The sequence below is a fragment of the Gallus gallus genome, chromosome Z, assembly GCF_016699485.2.
Source record: "Gallus gallus isolate bGalGal1 chromosome Z, bGalGal1.mat.broiler.GRCg7b, whole genome shotgun sequence".
Classification (NCBI taxonomy): domain Eukaryota; kingdom Metazoa; phylum Chordata; class Aves; order Galliformes; family Phasianidae; genus Gallus; species Gallus gallus.
In genome coordinates this window covers 64,387,156-64,404,189 of record NC_052572.1, presented here as the reverse complement: position 1 = coordinate 64,404,189, position 17,034 = coordinate 64,387,156, and the positions used below count along the sequence as shown (strand labels likewise).

Here is a 17,034-nt window from a genome sequence, read left to right as displayed (position 1 = left end):
TTTAATATGCATAATTTCAGTTCATTTACTTCCTCCATCTCAATCTACTTCATAAAAGCTTCATGTTTTGCCATTCAGCCAATTAAAGTAAAATCATCTCTGTCTATGGAAAATGTAGCTCTGAATTCTGTGAGTTGTACCGACTCTACCAAGGCTGGATTAATTTCCTTTATCTCATGGGAAAAGATAATCAGCTACTCTAATATGCATTTTCATCCACTGGAGTTCTACGGCTGTATCAGAGCATCCAGCAACACCCAACCAAACTCTCTTAGCTCCGCTGAACAATTCCTGTCATATTAATTAGTAATCTGGCAATCTGTGAAAAAGCCAACTGCAGGGCTAGCTGGCAATGTGTAAAGGGAGGCTGTTGCTGTAACCAGAACAATCCTGGTAACTGTGTACAGAATTGGAAGGCAGATACGCAGCAATTCTGCATGCATCAACTCTACAAATACACACTTTCCTGCAAGCAGAACTTACAATCAAATTTCAAAAGTATTATGTAGTATTATCTGCATGAAATTGTCATTGCACTACACAAGGCTCTGCCCACACACTGCATCTTGGGCTGTGCTATTCATAAAAAGGTATTTACAAGTGATTAGATAGAACGGTGTAACATGACAACTCTGTTACTTCCAGAGTAAACACCTGCTTCTTTTAGTTACTTGAAGACGTGCCTCAAATCTGGTTTGCATGATATTTCTTAAGGTCAACAAATCACAGGACTTCCATGTAAATGTCTGGATCCAGGTTTTCAGAATATCTGATGATCATACTAGTACATACACTGATACTTAATACCAGTGGGTTTAATGTAGTCTTTTAAAAGTAATCCTACGGCAAGCTAACGGACATGGCTTTTTTGTTTTCAATTTTTTCTTAAAATTGCTGCAGTTCACAAAACAAAACGTTACTGAAGAATAGGAACATTGATTTTTAAAGTGATGTATGCTTGTTATCATTGAATCCACCCCTGCAGCTCTCAGCATTGCTCATCTAGGGCAAAATGGTCATTTCAGACCCTTATTTTACACTTTGCAGGGCCTGAACACAGTGCAGACCTTACAAAAGCATAGCACTGCTTACAAAAATATAGCACTGCTATACATGCTACTCCATCACAGGAGCAGCAGCCAGCTCCACGACACACTGCTGAAGTACTTCTCTTCAGGAAAGGCCACAGAGGGCTGCTGTAAGGCCATAAGCACCTGTGCAATTCTGAAATTATGCTGTTTGCCTGTGGTGAATTTCTTCTGATGCAAGATAATGTCTTCTATATTGGCAATGACTGCAAATCCATTATAAACAGCAAAGCACACTACAATACATGCCTATGTACGCTTTACAAGCTGCACTTCTCCCACAGCTCTACCTGAGCACCACCTGGGGAACAGTTCAGGCCCCTCCTTCTCCACTTGAGATATACAAATAGGTTTCACTAACTATACGTGCCTTTTGGACAGCTGGGAGTGTATTCTCAGCCTACAAAGTTCTGTTTCAGCAGAAATATAGGTGTCTGTGTCTTTGCATTTCACAATAGCCCAGGGCCAGCCTGAGGGTGCATCAACAGTGATGTCCTCAGTAGGACCACAGCATCCACAGATGCGTCCAAGTGAAGAAGTCTGCAGTGCAAGGCATCTCACAGCAGTGCTGTGGTACTTAGTCCTGAGCCAGCCGAAGTACACAAGCAGTTCATACACTCACCACAGACTCATGCTCCTTTTTGGGAAGATTGTTAAGAATTTTGCAACAAAAGAATAAGCTACAGAATTTTAACTGAAACAAGCTATTCATCTTTTTGTATATTCGTAGATCAAAAGCACAAAAGTGCAGTGGTTTACTGATACACTTATTAGTTTTAGTCAGTTACACCTGAAGACACCGAGTACAAAACAGTAGTTTTGTAGGGACAGACTTATACTGCTTTATCAATGCCAAATAAGCTCATTAATTCCTTATTTGCATAAGTTCCTAAATTAATAATGTTCACATACATAGTAGAGTTCTATTTTTATGGAAGAAGTGACACATTAAAGCATAATATTATTTTTGTAGATGCAAAACCCCTGCAGGTTCAGCTCACATTCGTTCTGAGTAAACTATTTAATGGTTACGGAATCAAAACAGTGACACTTCTGCAAGTACTTTTAAATCTAGCTCTTAGAGACTTACAATAATGATTAAGATATTAACTATGCCTTACGGAGGTGACAATCATGCACTGCATAAAAGTAACATCTTAAAGGCATTTTCCCCCACTTGCACCTAACGAGATTTGATTATTAGAACTGTATTATCATAGAATCTTCGAATGGCTTGGGTTTGAAGGGACCTCAGAGTTCACTCAGTCCCAATCCCTGTGTCATGGGCAGGTTGCCCCCCCCCAGCTCAGGCTGCCCGGGGCCTCATCCAACCTGGCCCTGAGTGTCTCCAGGGATGGGGCACCCACAGCTCTCTGGGCAGTTGTGCCAGGGCCTCACCATCCTCATTGTGGATAATTCCTTCCTTATATATGTGTTCATTTGTCTTAACAGTATGGAAGATTGTAACATGATCAATCAAAATATGAAATGGATATATATTAATCACATGCATTAGTACACATTATTACACAATATGAAGTGACTCTACTTATATTCTCTACTGATCGCAGACACTGCTTTAAAATTTTCAGCTAATGCTTATTTCTGCATAGCCTCTGAATAGTTGACGAGCAGAAAATGTAGATACATAATAAAAAACTTCATAACAAAGACAAAGAAAATATGTTTACAATGAAATATTCGAAAAATATATTACTAGGTACTCACTTTGGAAATACTGTCCATGTCTCCTGAGCCTTAAATTAAAATAAAAATAATTATTCAATTAGTTGAGCTGAAATTAATCAAAAAGCTTTTTTTTTTTCCATACTGAGTATAAGGTATGACAGCAATATTTTAAAATTTGACAGTTCACTACCTCCTTCCTTCCCAGCATCTCATTTTGTAGAAGTTTACCGTCAGTATAGAATAATGTTAGTTTCATGTACGCACCTACTGTAAAAAGAGAGAAAAGAATGAAGGACACATTTCTCATCCGCACTGGCAATTTGAATCACATCTGCTAGGATGAGACGGCCTAGTGCAACTTGAAGAAGAGTGTGTCCAACCTCCCTGACCTCTTACCCAGGGTCAGGTAATGCAATTAGTCTGGGGTACATACACCTAAGGGAAATGTTGCTGCAGACCAAGGAAAAAATAAATAAATAAAAGCAGAGTCATGGACAACTCGTAGAAGTTAATGTTCTTGGGGTAGGAAAAAAAAGAAAAAAAGACCATTATTTTTACTGGACTTCAGTTATTCAGAACTCCCTTTTAAGGAGTGCCCCAGTGGACTCTACCTCTTGTTCATCTAGGGGGCGCTCATCAGTGTCTTTGCTCCAAACGCAATAACCTACACTCAAACTGGCTGAGATGATGTCCACTTTAAATGTATTACAAACACTGATGATGACATTATCTTTTAGAAGCAGATGATGCTCAGGGTTGGAATAACAGAAAGACTATTGGCAAGATTTATTTATTTTTTACATGCTCTTTGGTAAAGCCAAAGAATAAAGGAAATATTTTAGGAGGGATGTATCACAGAAAGCATTTTTTAGCAGCAACAGTAAAGAATTCTGCTCATCTATTTAGAGGAAAGACATTCCAATTAGAAGAGTGTCAGAGGAAAACAATGAAGCAAATGGGGTTGTGGGAGGTGACTGTAGTAGCTCACTAGACTTGGCCACAAAAAATAAAGGTTGAGAAAGAGTAAGATGTCTCTCCATAAATGCATCAAACTCATGAATGTTACGAAGAGAAAAAGCTATTCTGTCACAGTCAAAAGAAAACATGTTGGTGGAAACTAGCAAAAGACTTCTAACTACCAGGTCTGAATAGATATCCAGTAGAATAGCTGTGGTCAAAGAAGATTGGTACATGCAAGACAAATTTTGACCAATTAACACCTTTGACTGTGAGACACTGCTGCCTACCGCAGCACGGAAATGAAAGCAGATCTCCCCCAGCCTTCCTCTGTGGTAAGAACTCCATTTCATTCTCAATTCAAAATTAACCATATGAAGAAGTCATAGTTAATTTGACTAAGCACGTAATCATTTTCACTGCCAGAAGTAACTAAGCAAATGCTACAAACATGCAAAATCCTCCAGTAACTGTTTCAATTTTATTTTTTATTTCATCCAACAAACAGTTCTATGGCTATGGAAACTGACAGAAAAAGATGTAATTACCTTTTATACTGTTTCTCATTCATTTGCATGTAATGCACATCATTACTAATTAAAGCAACAACCCATTTTAGGATTGTAATCTGTAAAGTAAGGCTGTAAAATCACAAAGTGCCCTTATGTAAAGTAATCTAGGAGTTCTAGGAACCTGTCCTCCCACAGGAAAAAAAAAAAAAAAAAAAGACAATTCTCTTAGGAATTAGATGTGTACTGTTGAGTTTTAGTAGTTCAGAATGTAACTCCTACATAAATTTTGATAGCATAGCTGTTTCTCATCTTGTTATAAACTTTTATTAAAACTTCTCCCTTTGTTTTGCCTTTTTATGCTTCTGTCTCACAGTCTGCAACTCTGGGGTTAGAAATGACAGATACTTCTTTGCCATGAGAGTATAGAATTAAATTGCTACTTGCTTAATTGCAGGAAGAAGTTGAGGTTCATCCACACCCATGCTGTGAAGATGACAGAGCTTTTTGTCAGGGACAAAAGCCAGAGGACAGTGGCAGCTTGGCTTCTACCTGCTGGACATGTATTTAGCTTGCTGGGGTTTTTCCCCACGAAGGAAAATGGCACTCAGGAAAAAGCTGCTGGTGCCTTGTGGGGGCAGCTCTCAGATGTAACAGAGAACCTTGCTGGCGAACAACAGAGGTAGAACTCATTGCCTCTGTCACCAGAAGATGGAAGAGTAAGACATATGAACTGTATTCACCATTACTGCCCTGTTGTGAGCAGAAATAAATTCCCTGTCTCTATTTCTCATGGGTATGGAGAAGTAAGGCAGAAGTGCTATTTAACTGTCCCTTGTTTCTTACATCCTTTTCAAGTGTCTATCATCCTTCCAGCAAAGAGCAAAAGCAAAGAGCAAAGAGCTTGCTAGTCAACAGATAAAGCAATGAATGTTTTGTAGAGTTGTGCAAGGCTTCTCCCTTAGATTTGTGTCCCTCAAAAATTATAGTGTCCAAAGTCAAAACAGTATCCTGCTTTTCCTGTTCTGTGTCTGTACACTCTAACAAGATAGCATGCTCTGTCTTGCTGCATTAAAATTGGCACTTGTATGAAGCTGTTTGTGCGGATGGAGTAATAATACTAATTATTAACAGACAGATGGCTAATTATAGAACAAATGAAGATATCCAACTGTTGGGATAAGAACAGTTTAACACATACATCAATATATGTAATAACTTACTTCCAGGTAATTGATTAGAACCTGCACCAGCATGTCACAGTAACACCTCAAGTTTTTGAAAGATGAGGAGAAGGAAGTAAAAATGGGTCTTAAGGCATCACTTCCACTTCATTGTCATATTACGTACACTTTTAGGGCGTTTTCAATCCACTGGGATAAAACTATACTTTGTTACATCAATAAAATACAGCATTTTTCTTCCAGAGCTGCATTATGTATGCCAATTCATAGGCATAAAAAGTATCCCAATACTTTTAACTGATGTATTTACGGATATTTTTTTACAACATTTTTACATACAGTCTTCCACATCACTCAGAGAACACAGAAAATGGCATTGGTCATTGAAAATACACAATGTCTGTGATATTACTATTATTACCTAATGATCCATTCATATGATGTGAATCCATTCCACCCAGTCCACTCATAGGTCCATCTGACCCTGGCCCCATTGGAAACTATAAAAGGATCAGACATTAAAAACTGGTATTACTGTACAGATTTTTGTATGTCATTAATAAAAAGAAAATATTCCTCATGACAAAGAGAAAAGTGCACAGTCCCAGCTCTGAATGTGAAAGTCAAGTGAAAGTCACATGTGAAGACTGCAAAAGCATCATTGCTTTTGTTCACTTTTTCTGATTGATGATTGAATCATCATACTGACGATTATTTGAGAACTTCACCTCTGTAGGCTGGCATAAAATTTAGCAAAACTTCATTATTTACTTCAATACCTTGTGTACAATTTTCAAACCTGTTAGTGCAGACCCAGCTTTACTGCCATTGAACTTAGAGAGAATTTTACTATTCTCTTCAACAAGTAATTGATTAATGAACAGCTTTCATACCCCATCCGACTTATACTGACAGTCAGACTACTCCATGCTATATTTGCAGTGTGAGTAGCTTCTGTCCAATTGTAGTTATTAACCTTAAATCAGTTTTTCAAAAACTTAGAGGCATTAACATTATAGAATATTTTCTACAATCTGCTGAGTAGTAAACTAGGTATATCTAAAAGTCTGATTTTTCAAGTTCTACTTGAAATTATTTTTCTATTTTCTCTATTTTTCATTAAGGCCCATAAAATGGACTGTACCAAAGTGAAATATGTTTGCAGTAAAGAAATACTACAAAACTGAAGGCACAGAGATCAGAGGAGAAACAAGTTCTACCTAAGAGTGCAGATTTTCATCAGTTCTAAAACTCCTGAAGTTTGGGATAAAACAGAAGTTCATTTTTTCTTAGAAATACTAATCTTATCCCCTCATTACAGGACACCCAGGCAATATAACACTGTGTCACTTCCAACATTTTCTTCTTGGAGGTATCACAGAAGTTCGAACCCTTCAGAAACCAATACTTAGCAGCAGCTCTCAGGATTATGACACTTCACAAGGAAGTCTATTCTACGCTGCAATCTGACAGGTAAGTTATCACCAAGACCCGCAAGCACAAGTTTCTAAAGTCTCACCCACGTAGAAAAAGTGCCCCAATCATTATTTTATATGTACTGGCATGATTGACTTGAGAAACATTAAAAAGGACAGGGAAACAACTAAAGTGTCATCCATAATAACGGAAAACTTATTATTAAAAATATCTGATGTAAATGTAGCAGTTTGGATATAACAACCCTGTATTATTCAAATAGTATATAACTGGATTCATATTTACATTAGGTCTGTTGGGTCCAGGTGGTACTGCATTCATTAAAGTGTACATGTTGTCTCCAGAGTTGGTTGAATCTGTAATAAGAGATTATTTTAAGTGCTAATATGTATATTTCAATAAATCTACTCACCTAAGACAGTTCTTGTCATTTTGCTCATATTATTTCCGTGCCTGAATCACTGATACACAGTAGCAATATAAAGGAAGATTTCATTCCCTTTCTATCTGTTTCTACCACACAACAGAGCTATGAAAAGAAATAATTGCAGGGGTCCCTGAGTGACTATTTCTAGACTCTAGTTTTACGCATGACTGTTAAAAGGTTTACAAATCACCCAGTATCTGACTGTTTAATTCCATAAGCCCTTTCTTCCAGAATTCCAAATTATTTCAGTCATCTTCAACATTCTCTGTAAAACGGGAGTCTTTCTTATCAATACATTCTGGAATTTGTTTTCCATCTGTAATAAATGATAAATAGTTTCTCATTATACAGACTTCAAGTTAGTATAGTAAATGGATTTTTTTATTCTTTCTCATCTGTGTCAGTCCAATAGATTTTGAACATATCTAGCTATTTAACAGAGCACTGTGCAAAGATCCTCACTCCAAAAGCAGCTTTAGTCGATCTGTCTTCAAGGTGCAATGTGGTGCAATGCTTCAAAACAAATCTGTGTTCAAAACCAACAAAACCATTCTGGAGCAGCATAGTGCCTCAGCTATTAGTTCTGACAAGAGTTTCACTGGGCCTTGCTGTTGACACAGCTATAACACTTGTTCTCCAATTAACGTGCTTGAACTTTCTTCTCTGGTGGAGCACCTCCAGCATGAAATACAAGATGTAGCTAGCAAGACATACGGGAGTCTTCAGGTTGAACTGAAGAAACCAATAGCTGAGAATTATTATTAGATACAAATTATTCATTCTGATCTCAAACTTATCTGCTAACACATACAAAGTCTTAACACCTTTCATCAAAATATCAAAGAAAGGGAAAAGAAAAAAATGCAGCAGATGGTGGACAAATTAGCAAAAGTCCTTCCCAAGGGAACTTGAGAAGAGATAGGCCATATAATGAAAAATTTTACTGAGAGGTGAATGTCCTAGGTTAATTTTAAACACATCTTGAAGGGGACAGCATAACATTAAAAAATATATATATATGTATACCGGCAGCTCTGGAAAATCTGTAACCTCCACAGTATCTGCAAAAAGACCTCAAACAGACCATTCACTCTTTGAACCAGAGTTATGAACTCCAGCACATGCAAAATTCAATACTGAGCTGTAAGTCTTTTTTTCCAAAACAAGGTGATGAACGTCTTCTAAGTCTGAAGTAGTGGAAGTAAGAAAGCCTAGATCTGACTGAGATGTGTTGGAACTGGGAATGTGGCCTGATCTGTACACGTGCAGTTAAGATCTTCACCTATTTCCCAGTCTTTCTGATGCAGCATTTTAAGTTTCAATTAACCTTGATAAGTGAATAATTTCATTATATACAGAGCACTGCGTATCACTAGGACATCCAAATGTACCGTTTGTCAAAGAGGGGAAATGCAAGCTTTTAACTTCAAGTTATCAAAGTAAAAGTAGCATACGGCAAGCAATTTTAATGTTGATGAGGTAGACAAGAACTTCTTCAACCACCAGATCCTTTTAAGACATACATCCCTGGCTCTCCCCAGGCCTTGGGAACACTCGGAACTGGTTTTCTCAGTGTGTACCTTTGTAGAATTCTCAGATAGGCAGTTCCTGAGCATCTGCATACTTTGGGAAACATAGCCTTAACAAATGTGTGAGTACCTTTAACTGAAAATAGGAAAAATTTCTCCACAGAAGCTGTATCTGACATGCACGTGGACAGCCTGACACGTGCCATAACTGCAGGGCTGTTCATTTTTAAAAACGTAGGCTGTCTTCAAGTTTGTTTTATGATAAAATAAATTCTAACTTTGAAATGCCAGCTTGAACTATGTATCTTTTTTTCCACAAGTGATACAACTGAGGAAGCCCTACTCTCTACCCTGTGGTTTTAAAGCCTTGGAATTGTAATTAAGGAAAACATGATATTGGTGCAAGAAGTTTTTATGGGAGATTAGGTAGCTTCCCTGCGCTCCTACACTATAGAGGACAACAAGAACACGCTGGATATAAAGACTGAAGATTCTATTCCATCACTGAGGTGACAGGTCTGTCTTAGTTGGGTAAAGTGCATTATAAAGACAAATGTTCTCCAAAAGGAGTCTGAGTGGCTACTAAATACTGTGTTACGTATTTAGCTTCATCTTAAACTTCCGAAGGTGTCCACAGGGGAGGACAGCATCTTCCACACACTGCGATTTCTTTTGCAGAAGAATGAAGCAATGTAGTATCTGTCTGACAAATTTTAAGCCTTGAAAAGGTAATTAGCTATTCTGAATCAATCCTCCATCCTCATTGGTTCTTCAAACCTTGGTAGTAGCGTGGCCAGTCTTTTGTCACCAAGTGGTCAGAATGTCAAGATATAGACCACGTAACCTGGGAAATAATGGGGCACTGATGATCTGGGAACAGATCACTGGTAGGACTCAAAAAGGTTTCTTCTGGAGTGTTACTCCTTCACAGCAGGACAGCAGAGAGCCATCTGCCCAGAATGGCCTGCTGCCGGATGACACAGCCATGCCTGTGAGTTACACCTCAGCCAAGATCCACAGGCTGGTCAGGTCTGTCCCACAGGATACTACAATGGAGTTTTACCAGTGCAGAGATCTCCTCATTTCCAGCCTGGCAGAATTGTCCCAGATAACTTTAGCAAAAACACATAAAGGCTGGGTCTTCTTTCCGTTTTGCTTTGTTTTGTTTCGTTTTCCTTTCTACTGCTGAAATCATGCAAGAACTGCTCTGAACTGTACAGATGATATAATTAGCAGGGACAGAAAGGGAGTTAGAGAGCAGGAAAAAATTATATAGAACATACAAAGCTAATAATTTCTCATTAAAATCAAAGTTTGTAACAATAATATACTTCCTAAAATCCCTTATAATTTTCTTTTATAGCTTCTGAGTACATTTCAGTACCTGCTGGACTAGGCATGATGGGTGTTCCTGGTGGCCCTCCACCTCCTGGAGGACCCTAGAGACAGTAGAAAATGTCAGTTAGCATGAAATGAAAAACTACCACAGGAAAAAAACAAACACAGTACAAACAAAAACAGAAGTATAAATGTCCCAAGTTGCTCTGATAAAAATACACACATTTTCTAATAAGCTAGCAGAACAGCTTCTAACAGACTAGGACAACACAATTGCTCAGCAAGTTCTGGCATAAACTTATGTACACAGGAATATTGACACAAGAATATCCTTAAGTCAGTAACTCTGTATCATGATGTGAGCCAGACAAAAGAAATACCTTGATCAGAGCCTCAAACTGTTATATTTAATTCCGTCAACTGACTTTTGTTACCACTGTTTTTTAATTGGCTTTTCTATTCTGTTGTGCTTTGCTTAAGAGTAGCCAGTGTTCACCAAATGCAAAGTGAAGGGTGTCTTATGGGAAGTGAGGAAGGTATCCACCTCAAGAAAGGTTTTCTTTGAGACAGAGTTAGTATCTCAATGCCCCAGCCAACTTAATTCAGCCTGTATAATACTCAATGTTTTTGAAAAATTCCATCTGTGTACACAGTTCCTTCTCAAATTAATGCAAACAGATAAAAAAGAGTCAGTATAGTAGTGGCTGCATAAGTTTGGGTACAGTTGTATCACTTGTCTAGGCTGCTAAATCATAGATTACAAACAGCAACAAAACCACAAAACCAGCAAGGAATACTACTTCCTTAGTTTCAGGTACTCTTGTGTTACAGTCTTTACGAATAAGTGCTGTACACCAACACCTCTGGTTGCCAAACATGCTTTTTCAGTTTAGTTAGACATGACTTCACTGTTTTTATTATAAATACCCTAAATAATTGTTTACTAAGCACACAATTATAGCTTTTTGCTTATATTTGCAGATCCACTAACATTTTTAAGCAACATGAAGAACAACCAACTCAGTTTAATAAAAATGTCTATGCCAATAAAATGTCAATGAATATAAATTGTACCTCCTCTGCATAATAAAAAACACATAGGTTGGTAACAACAGGTGATTGTTTTCAGTGCTATATGACTGTTATTGTATTTTATCTCTTCTATTGTATTTTAGAATAGCAGACAGACTGCTCCAAACAGTAGCAGATTTTTTAAGTAACACCGACTATACAGGTTTGGCTGTTCCTGTCTGCTTACAAGGACCATTGCTGGGATTTGCTATAAATCACAAAGTTTTGGATTTAAAACAATAGGCTCTTTCTCTCAGTGGTCTACTAAAACTAACATTTCTCACAAAACACATGGCAGTGATGTACTAGTGTACAATGCTTCCATGCAATCAAAATCAGTAATGTAGCAGCTTTCTGATTGATACCATTCCTGCCTCTGTTCATTCAAGCAAAATACTTAACACATCAGAAGCAAGCCTCTCTATCTGCTTGTAAGTGATTAACTCACAGTTAACTGTAAATCAAACAGAAACTGTTTGAATACTAAGCTCACTAACTCTATGATTTTAGGTTTATATTATTTTTTCAGCTGTGGTATAAAGGGGTGTAGAAACCACAACTGGTCATTTATTTAAAAAGTCACTCACATCCACTGTTAATATTCACATCTAATGTAAGTTTGGTGTTTACCCTCAGTGTTTGTGTATATATCTGTCTTTAAAAAAAAACCTCCTAGTACTAATGATTTGGTCCCTCAGTATATATTTTTATATATTCAAATTATTTCTCAAAAAGCTGTCTGATAAAATAGACAGAATAAGCTCCCAAAGCGAGTAGTTCCACAACATGAGCCCTTTGGCTAAAAATCTGCTCTAAGAGCTCTCCAGCTCACACCAGCCCCCACATGATCGCTGCTGTTCTGTTCTGGCAAGCTCCTGCCCCCCCAGCTTTGCTTATTGAACTCTCTGTATGGCTGACCATCACGTGTTCCATCTTCCAGATTGCAGAGAGCCTCTCTGAAGCAAGTGTACTTCTCTCAGAGTCAGACAAGACATACAGTGTGCAAGCATTCATGTTGGCAAAAGTTTTCAATCCTTGGCACACCTCAACTGCTCCACCACCATCCACTGCAAGAGGCAGTCTCTGCTCTGCTTGGAGCTTTTGTGCGTGGGTGCCCCTCAACCTTCTCTGGCTCAAACTCACAGCTTTATGAAGGATCTAATTCTTCAAACGCTTACATCAACTTCAACTGTTTTGAATGAAGAGGAGCATGCATCCTAGGAACTCCAGTGGCTGATCTGAAGGACTAGTCAACTTCAGCAGAACAGCGTGGACAAGGAATTAAGCAGCAACCTCCGCCATGGGCACAGCTGGAGTTCAAAGAGCACATCTACTCAGAGCCTCAGGCACTTTTTTCCAGTACTTTAATTTTTTCTGTGTCTCTTGCATCTTCACATATACTTTAATTGCCGTTCAATGTTTCGAGTTAGAGATAACAAACCACCATCAGTCTCATCACTGTCACTTGAGTGAAGTAAAATCACCTCACTGTGCTTATTCCTCCTCTGCTACCTATACACTGAAATATGGCAATGTCTTGTTCTGTCAGTCACGTATCCCGGCTGACCTTTGGCTTAATATGCATACAACAGAGTCCTTCAGTACAACACGTGTTTTACTTAGTTTTACCTCTTTAAAATTAATTTCTATACCATTTCCTTTTCTAATTCCTCAGGACTTCAGATATTTCAAAAACTAGAATATGAAGTCCAGTGTACCATTTCCAAAATCTGCAATAAGTGATGACTAGTATCTAGGACAAAACCAGCAAACACAGCCTTCCCAACAAAGAGAACTTTGTGAAGTTGATTAAAAGAACTTGTTTGGACATCAGCAGATTTAGACTGTGTAAATCTGGCAAATGAGCTCTAGAATTATGTATACTTATCAGAAACTTAATCTTTTCAGCAGCTAATTGTTTAAATAAAGAACAAAATAAATTGTAACAAGCTCATCCTTGAGCTCATCTTTCAAGCATTATCTCTAAAGGGTCACCTCTCTTGTGAAGAAGAGAAACCTACATGTAGCAGAAACAGGTAAAAAATACCACTGGTATAGTGTCTTCATGGTGAACGACTTGATATTTCCACATTCTGAAACAGATTCGTGTTTTTGTTGACTCAACACTGCTAAAACATGGCAGCTATCTGACCTTCAGATGACAGAACATGAAAAATCAGAAGAGAATCTGGACTGTCCAGAAAACTGGAATCCAACAACTTGCAAACAAGAGTGACAAGTGGCAAACGGCTACAGAGAGGAGACAAAATTCTCCTCCCATTACACCATGACTTCAATACTAAATGTGATATAGATATATGAAACCATATGCCTTAGAAGAGTAGAACGGAAGTACAGATAACCCAAGTAGAACAATAACAACGATAATAAAAACTCTAAAAGAGTAAACAAAGTTAATCTCTTGGGATACAAATACGAGCAGCACATACTCCAGCAAAGACTTTAGTTGATAGGTAAAATGCTTTTGTAAAGTTCCAGAGAGATGGTTAGCATTCTGTGTTCCACAGAATGACAGACCAATGCTGGGCACAATGACAATGTTTTAAGTATTTCATTCTGAAGTACAGACTAGGAAAAAAAAAGCCACTGACTAGTCCATAATAAATTAAGACAATGTCTGTGAAAGAAAGACATAATAGACTACCGAAAAAAGGTTTTCCAAGTCTCCAGGAGGTAATTAGGAGAATAAAAATTTACATTAAAATGTTAGCTAGTACCACCCATCTATATATGTTTTTCAGGGAGATAAAAGTTTGCATTCAAACTTCAAATGCTTTTATTTTTCCTCCAAGAAGTTAAGAAATTCACACATGATATATTTCCAATATAGCTGGGTTTTTCTGCCTTATTATATAAGACACTGTATTGTATTGGTTATTATAAACATGTTGAAATAAAACAGCATACAGACTCATTTCGACCAGCCTGATAATGATTCTAGTAATAAACATCAACATATGCACCATAGATAGCAGACAAAATACTAAGTGTGGATAAGATGCTCAGTACCTCAGCCAATACCCCAAGGTTCTTCTTAACATTTGGACCGTTATTCCTTTGCCTGAATAAAATGTAATATCTATTCCAATAAGTAAATACATAGAGTCGCACTTACTACATAATTCCCAGGAGATGCTGAAGAATAAGGTATCTGTAAGATCAACAGAAACAAAACAGTAGGTTCTTCTGCAGTGACATGAAGTTCATGCCAATATTTATGAAGAGTTATAGGTTAATGCATTTTTGTTTGTCTCCAACACATACTGAAAAACGATGGAAACAAACTGTTGCCATCAAACATAAACACCTTTTCAACAACTTGCCATTTTATGCACGTTGAAGTCTAAAATTTGCACTATAGACATAAAATGGATTTTATATCAAATACTTAAAAATATTTCTACTTCAGGTTACTGTGTCCTCGTGGCCACCCTAATGAAAACAATACAAACAATTCATACATTTAAATGTATGCAAACTGGGATCTGGAGTCTGAGATGGACTGAATTTGCATGTTCTTACATATACTTAAGCTTGATTAAAATCCAGACCACAAAAGGAAAGAGAGTCTTGTTTTGTTCACCCTAAAAGCTACTCATTTTATTTCTCAGCATTATTCTTTCTTTTTTTCTTTTTAAAGGACAGTGTCCTAATTTCATGTAAAATGCAACTATGGTATTTGTTCAGAAATCCAGTCGGCTATGAATAACCCAATTTTCTTCTTTATGCATCACTCTTTTCAGTGATACACTCTTAAGGAACATGGAACAATGCCATTATAGGAGGATGAGGTAAGAAGTAACTGAATTGACAAAAGATACATTATGTCGTAGAATAAGCATCTTACATGAGTGTAAATAACTTATAATTCAACTCATTTTACATATATTATTACATATATTTATTACTGAACTTCTCTATTAATTTTGTAGAGTGAAAACATTTCAACCACTAGTTGAAAAACATCCTATTTGAGTTGAGTCCATGCAAAAGAAAACTGAGGACAAGTTTCAGCTCTTTCTTTTTGCAATTCAGTATAGTCATTCAGTATAGTTAAAAATTCAAAACTGAGAACAGAAAGAATCAGTCCAGTCTGTTAAACAAGATTTACCTTATCCCACTGCAAGTGCTGAAAAGGGATATATTTTTATACTAATGATATACGACTGTTGAATGAAAATGAAAACTCTGCCTTTGTGTTTTCTGAGGAAATAGCAGACACTGTTGCTCACAAGGGATACCTTACTGACCTCCTCTTCCTTCTAGCTGCTATAAGACATTTTGTAGTTTTTGCAACAAAATTTCATAGAGTGCACTCCTTGTTACAAAAAGCCTATCAAAAATGGTTGATTTCTGCTATTTCACATTCTCTAGTTAGCAGGAGCAAACGTGCTTTTGTTATGCGAAATATGTGAGCGCACATTAAGTTCTATCTGCCCAAGCTGTAATTTCTGTAGAGCCTGCAAGCCAGATAGTTTTGCCCTAACTCTTCCTACTTGCACTAAAGGAAGTGAGAATGTATTTTAAGCATCCCCCATGGTAACATTCATCTTCAGGAGGGTCTGTAACTGATATGGAAACGTAGAGCTGCTGTGTGATCATGAAAAGAGCTAGGTATTTACAGGTCACTGAGTTCTCTGTTAAGATATGCTCATTACTGCACCTAACCCACAATAGGATTAGCAGGAAAAAAACAGCACATGCGCAGCGTTTTAATTGGTGAATGTAACAGATTCTGTTCTTCTTCCTGGAGTATTGATGAGAAATAATTCCCTGAATGTAAAATGATATTTAATATATTTAAATATTTACTTACGGAATTGGCATTGGTTGGATTTGGCCAAGGTCTACCACCCCCTGGGCCCCTGTAATAGAAAATGAAAGATGAGACACAGAACAATTCTCTTTCCTGGGCCCACTTTGAGGAAGCTAATATTTCAACGTAACTTATTACCAGAATAAGTTATGAGATGGCTTTCTTCAAATTACATTACAGTTTGATTATCAACCATAACTGCACCACGTTACACTGTTACAGCAAAGCTCTCATTACTGAACAACCTTCTTCACTTTATCAGTTTATGAGCTGATGAAAGATGGCTTATGACTGTCATTTACAGTTCAGACACCTTGGGTCCTAACCCATTCTGTGCACATGTGCTTTTCAGGACACTACCAGTAAGTAATGCACCCCTTGCCTAGCACTTTTATTAATATTTTTATAATGTTTGTAGGAAGTATCACACATTCCACAATAATCTTGCTACAATGCAGACCGAAGAAGAAAGGTACTAGAATGTAAGTGTAATCTCAAACATTACTCTTACATCAAGAGTACGGAACTGTACTCTTGATAATGTAATGAAGTACCTCCCTGAAGAACTGTGGATACATGTATGTATTGAGTATTGCTCTAGAATACTGCATGTATAATACAGTTTCATTAGCAGTAGTTCCCTCCTTAAAAACGTTTTGGTAGCAAATACATTTTAAGAAAAGAAGTCACAGAAAATGTGCTGCTTTAATATGTGTCTGAGAAGCATACATAGTACATATCTATATTATATTAAATAGTGCACATATATTTCATTTATTAAAAAATGAAAGCATGCCATTTTATACATACATTTTAAACCTATCTAAATAAGCACCTACAAATAAGTTACTACTTTACTAAGGATATATTATCTCCACAGAAGTATCAGAAACACAAAATTGGTCATAAACCAGGCAAAAAGAAAATTTCAGACTTCTCAGACATTCTTGTTACACTTGACTCAAGCA

The 17,034-nt window shown here is 37.2% G+C and overlaps 1 protein-coding gene across 4 annotated transcripts in view; it reads right to left on the bottom strand.

Annotated features, from left to right (window-relative positions):
* SSBP2 (single stranded DNA binding protein 2) overlaps positions 1 to 17,034 on the bottom strand; it is a 170,965-nt gene that overhangs the window by 11,300 nt on the left and 142,631 nt on the right. For all 4 annotated transcript variants that reach the window (XM_046905913.1, XM_001234273.7, XM_046905915.1 and 1 more), the window contains 6 exons: positions 16,067 to 16,115; positions 14,366 to 14,401; positions 10,205 to 10,259; positions 7,150 to 7,220; positions 5,849 to 5,927; positions 2,817 to 2,845 (listed from right to left, as the gene is read on the bottom strand). In XM_046905913.1, coding sequence (XP_046761869.1) covers positions 2,817 to 2,845; positions 5,849 to 5,927; positions 7,150 to 7,220; positions 10,205 to 10,259; positions 14,366 to 14,401; positions 16,067 to 16,115 — 319 coding nt within the window. The remainder of the gene's footprint in view (positions 1 to 2,816; positions 2,846 to 5,848; positions 5,928 to 7,149; positions 7,221 to 10,204; positions 10,260 to 14,365; positions 14,402 to 16,066; positions 16,116 to 17,034) is intronic.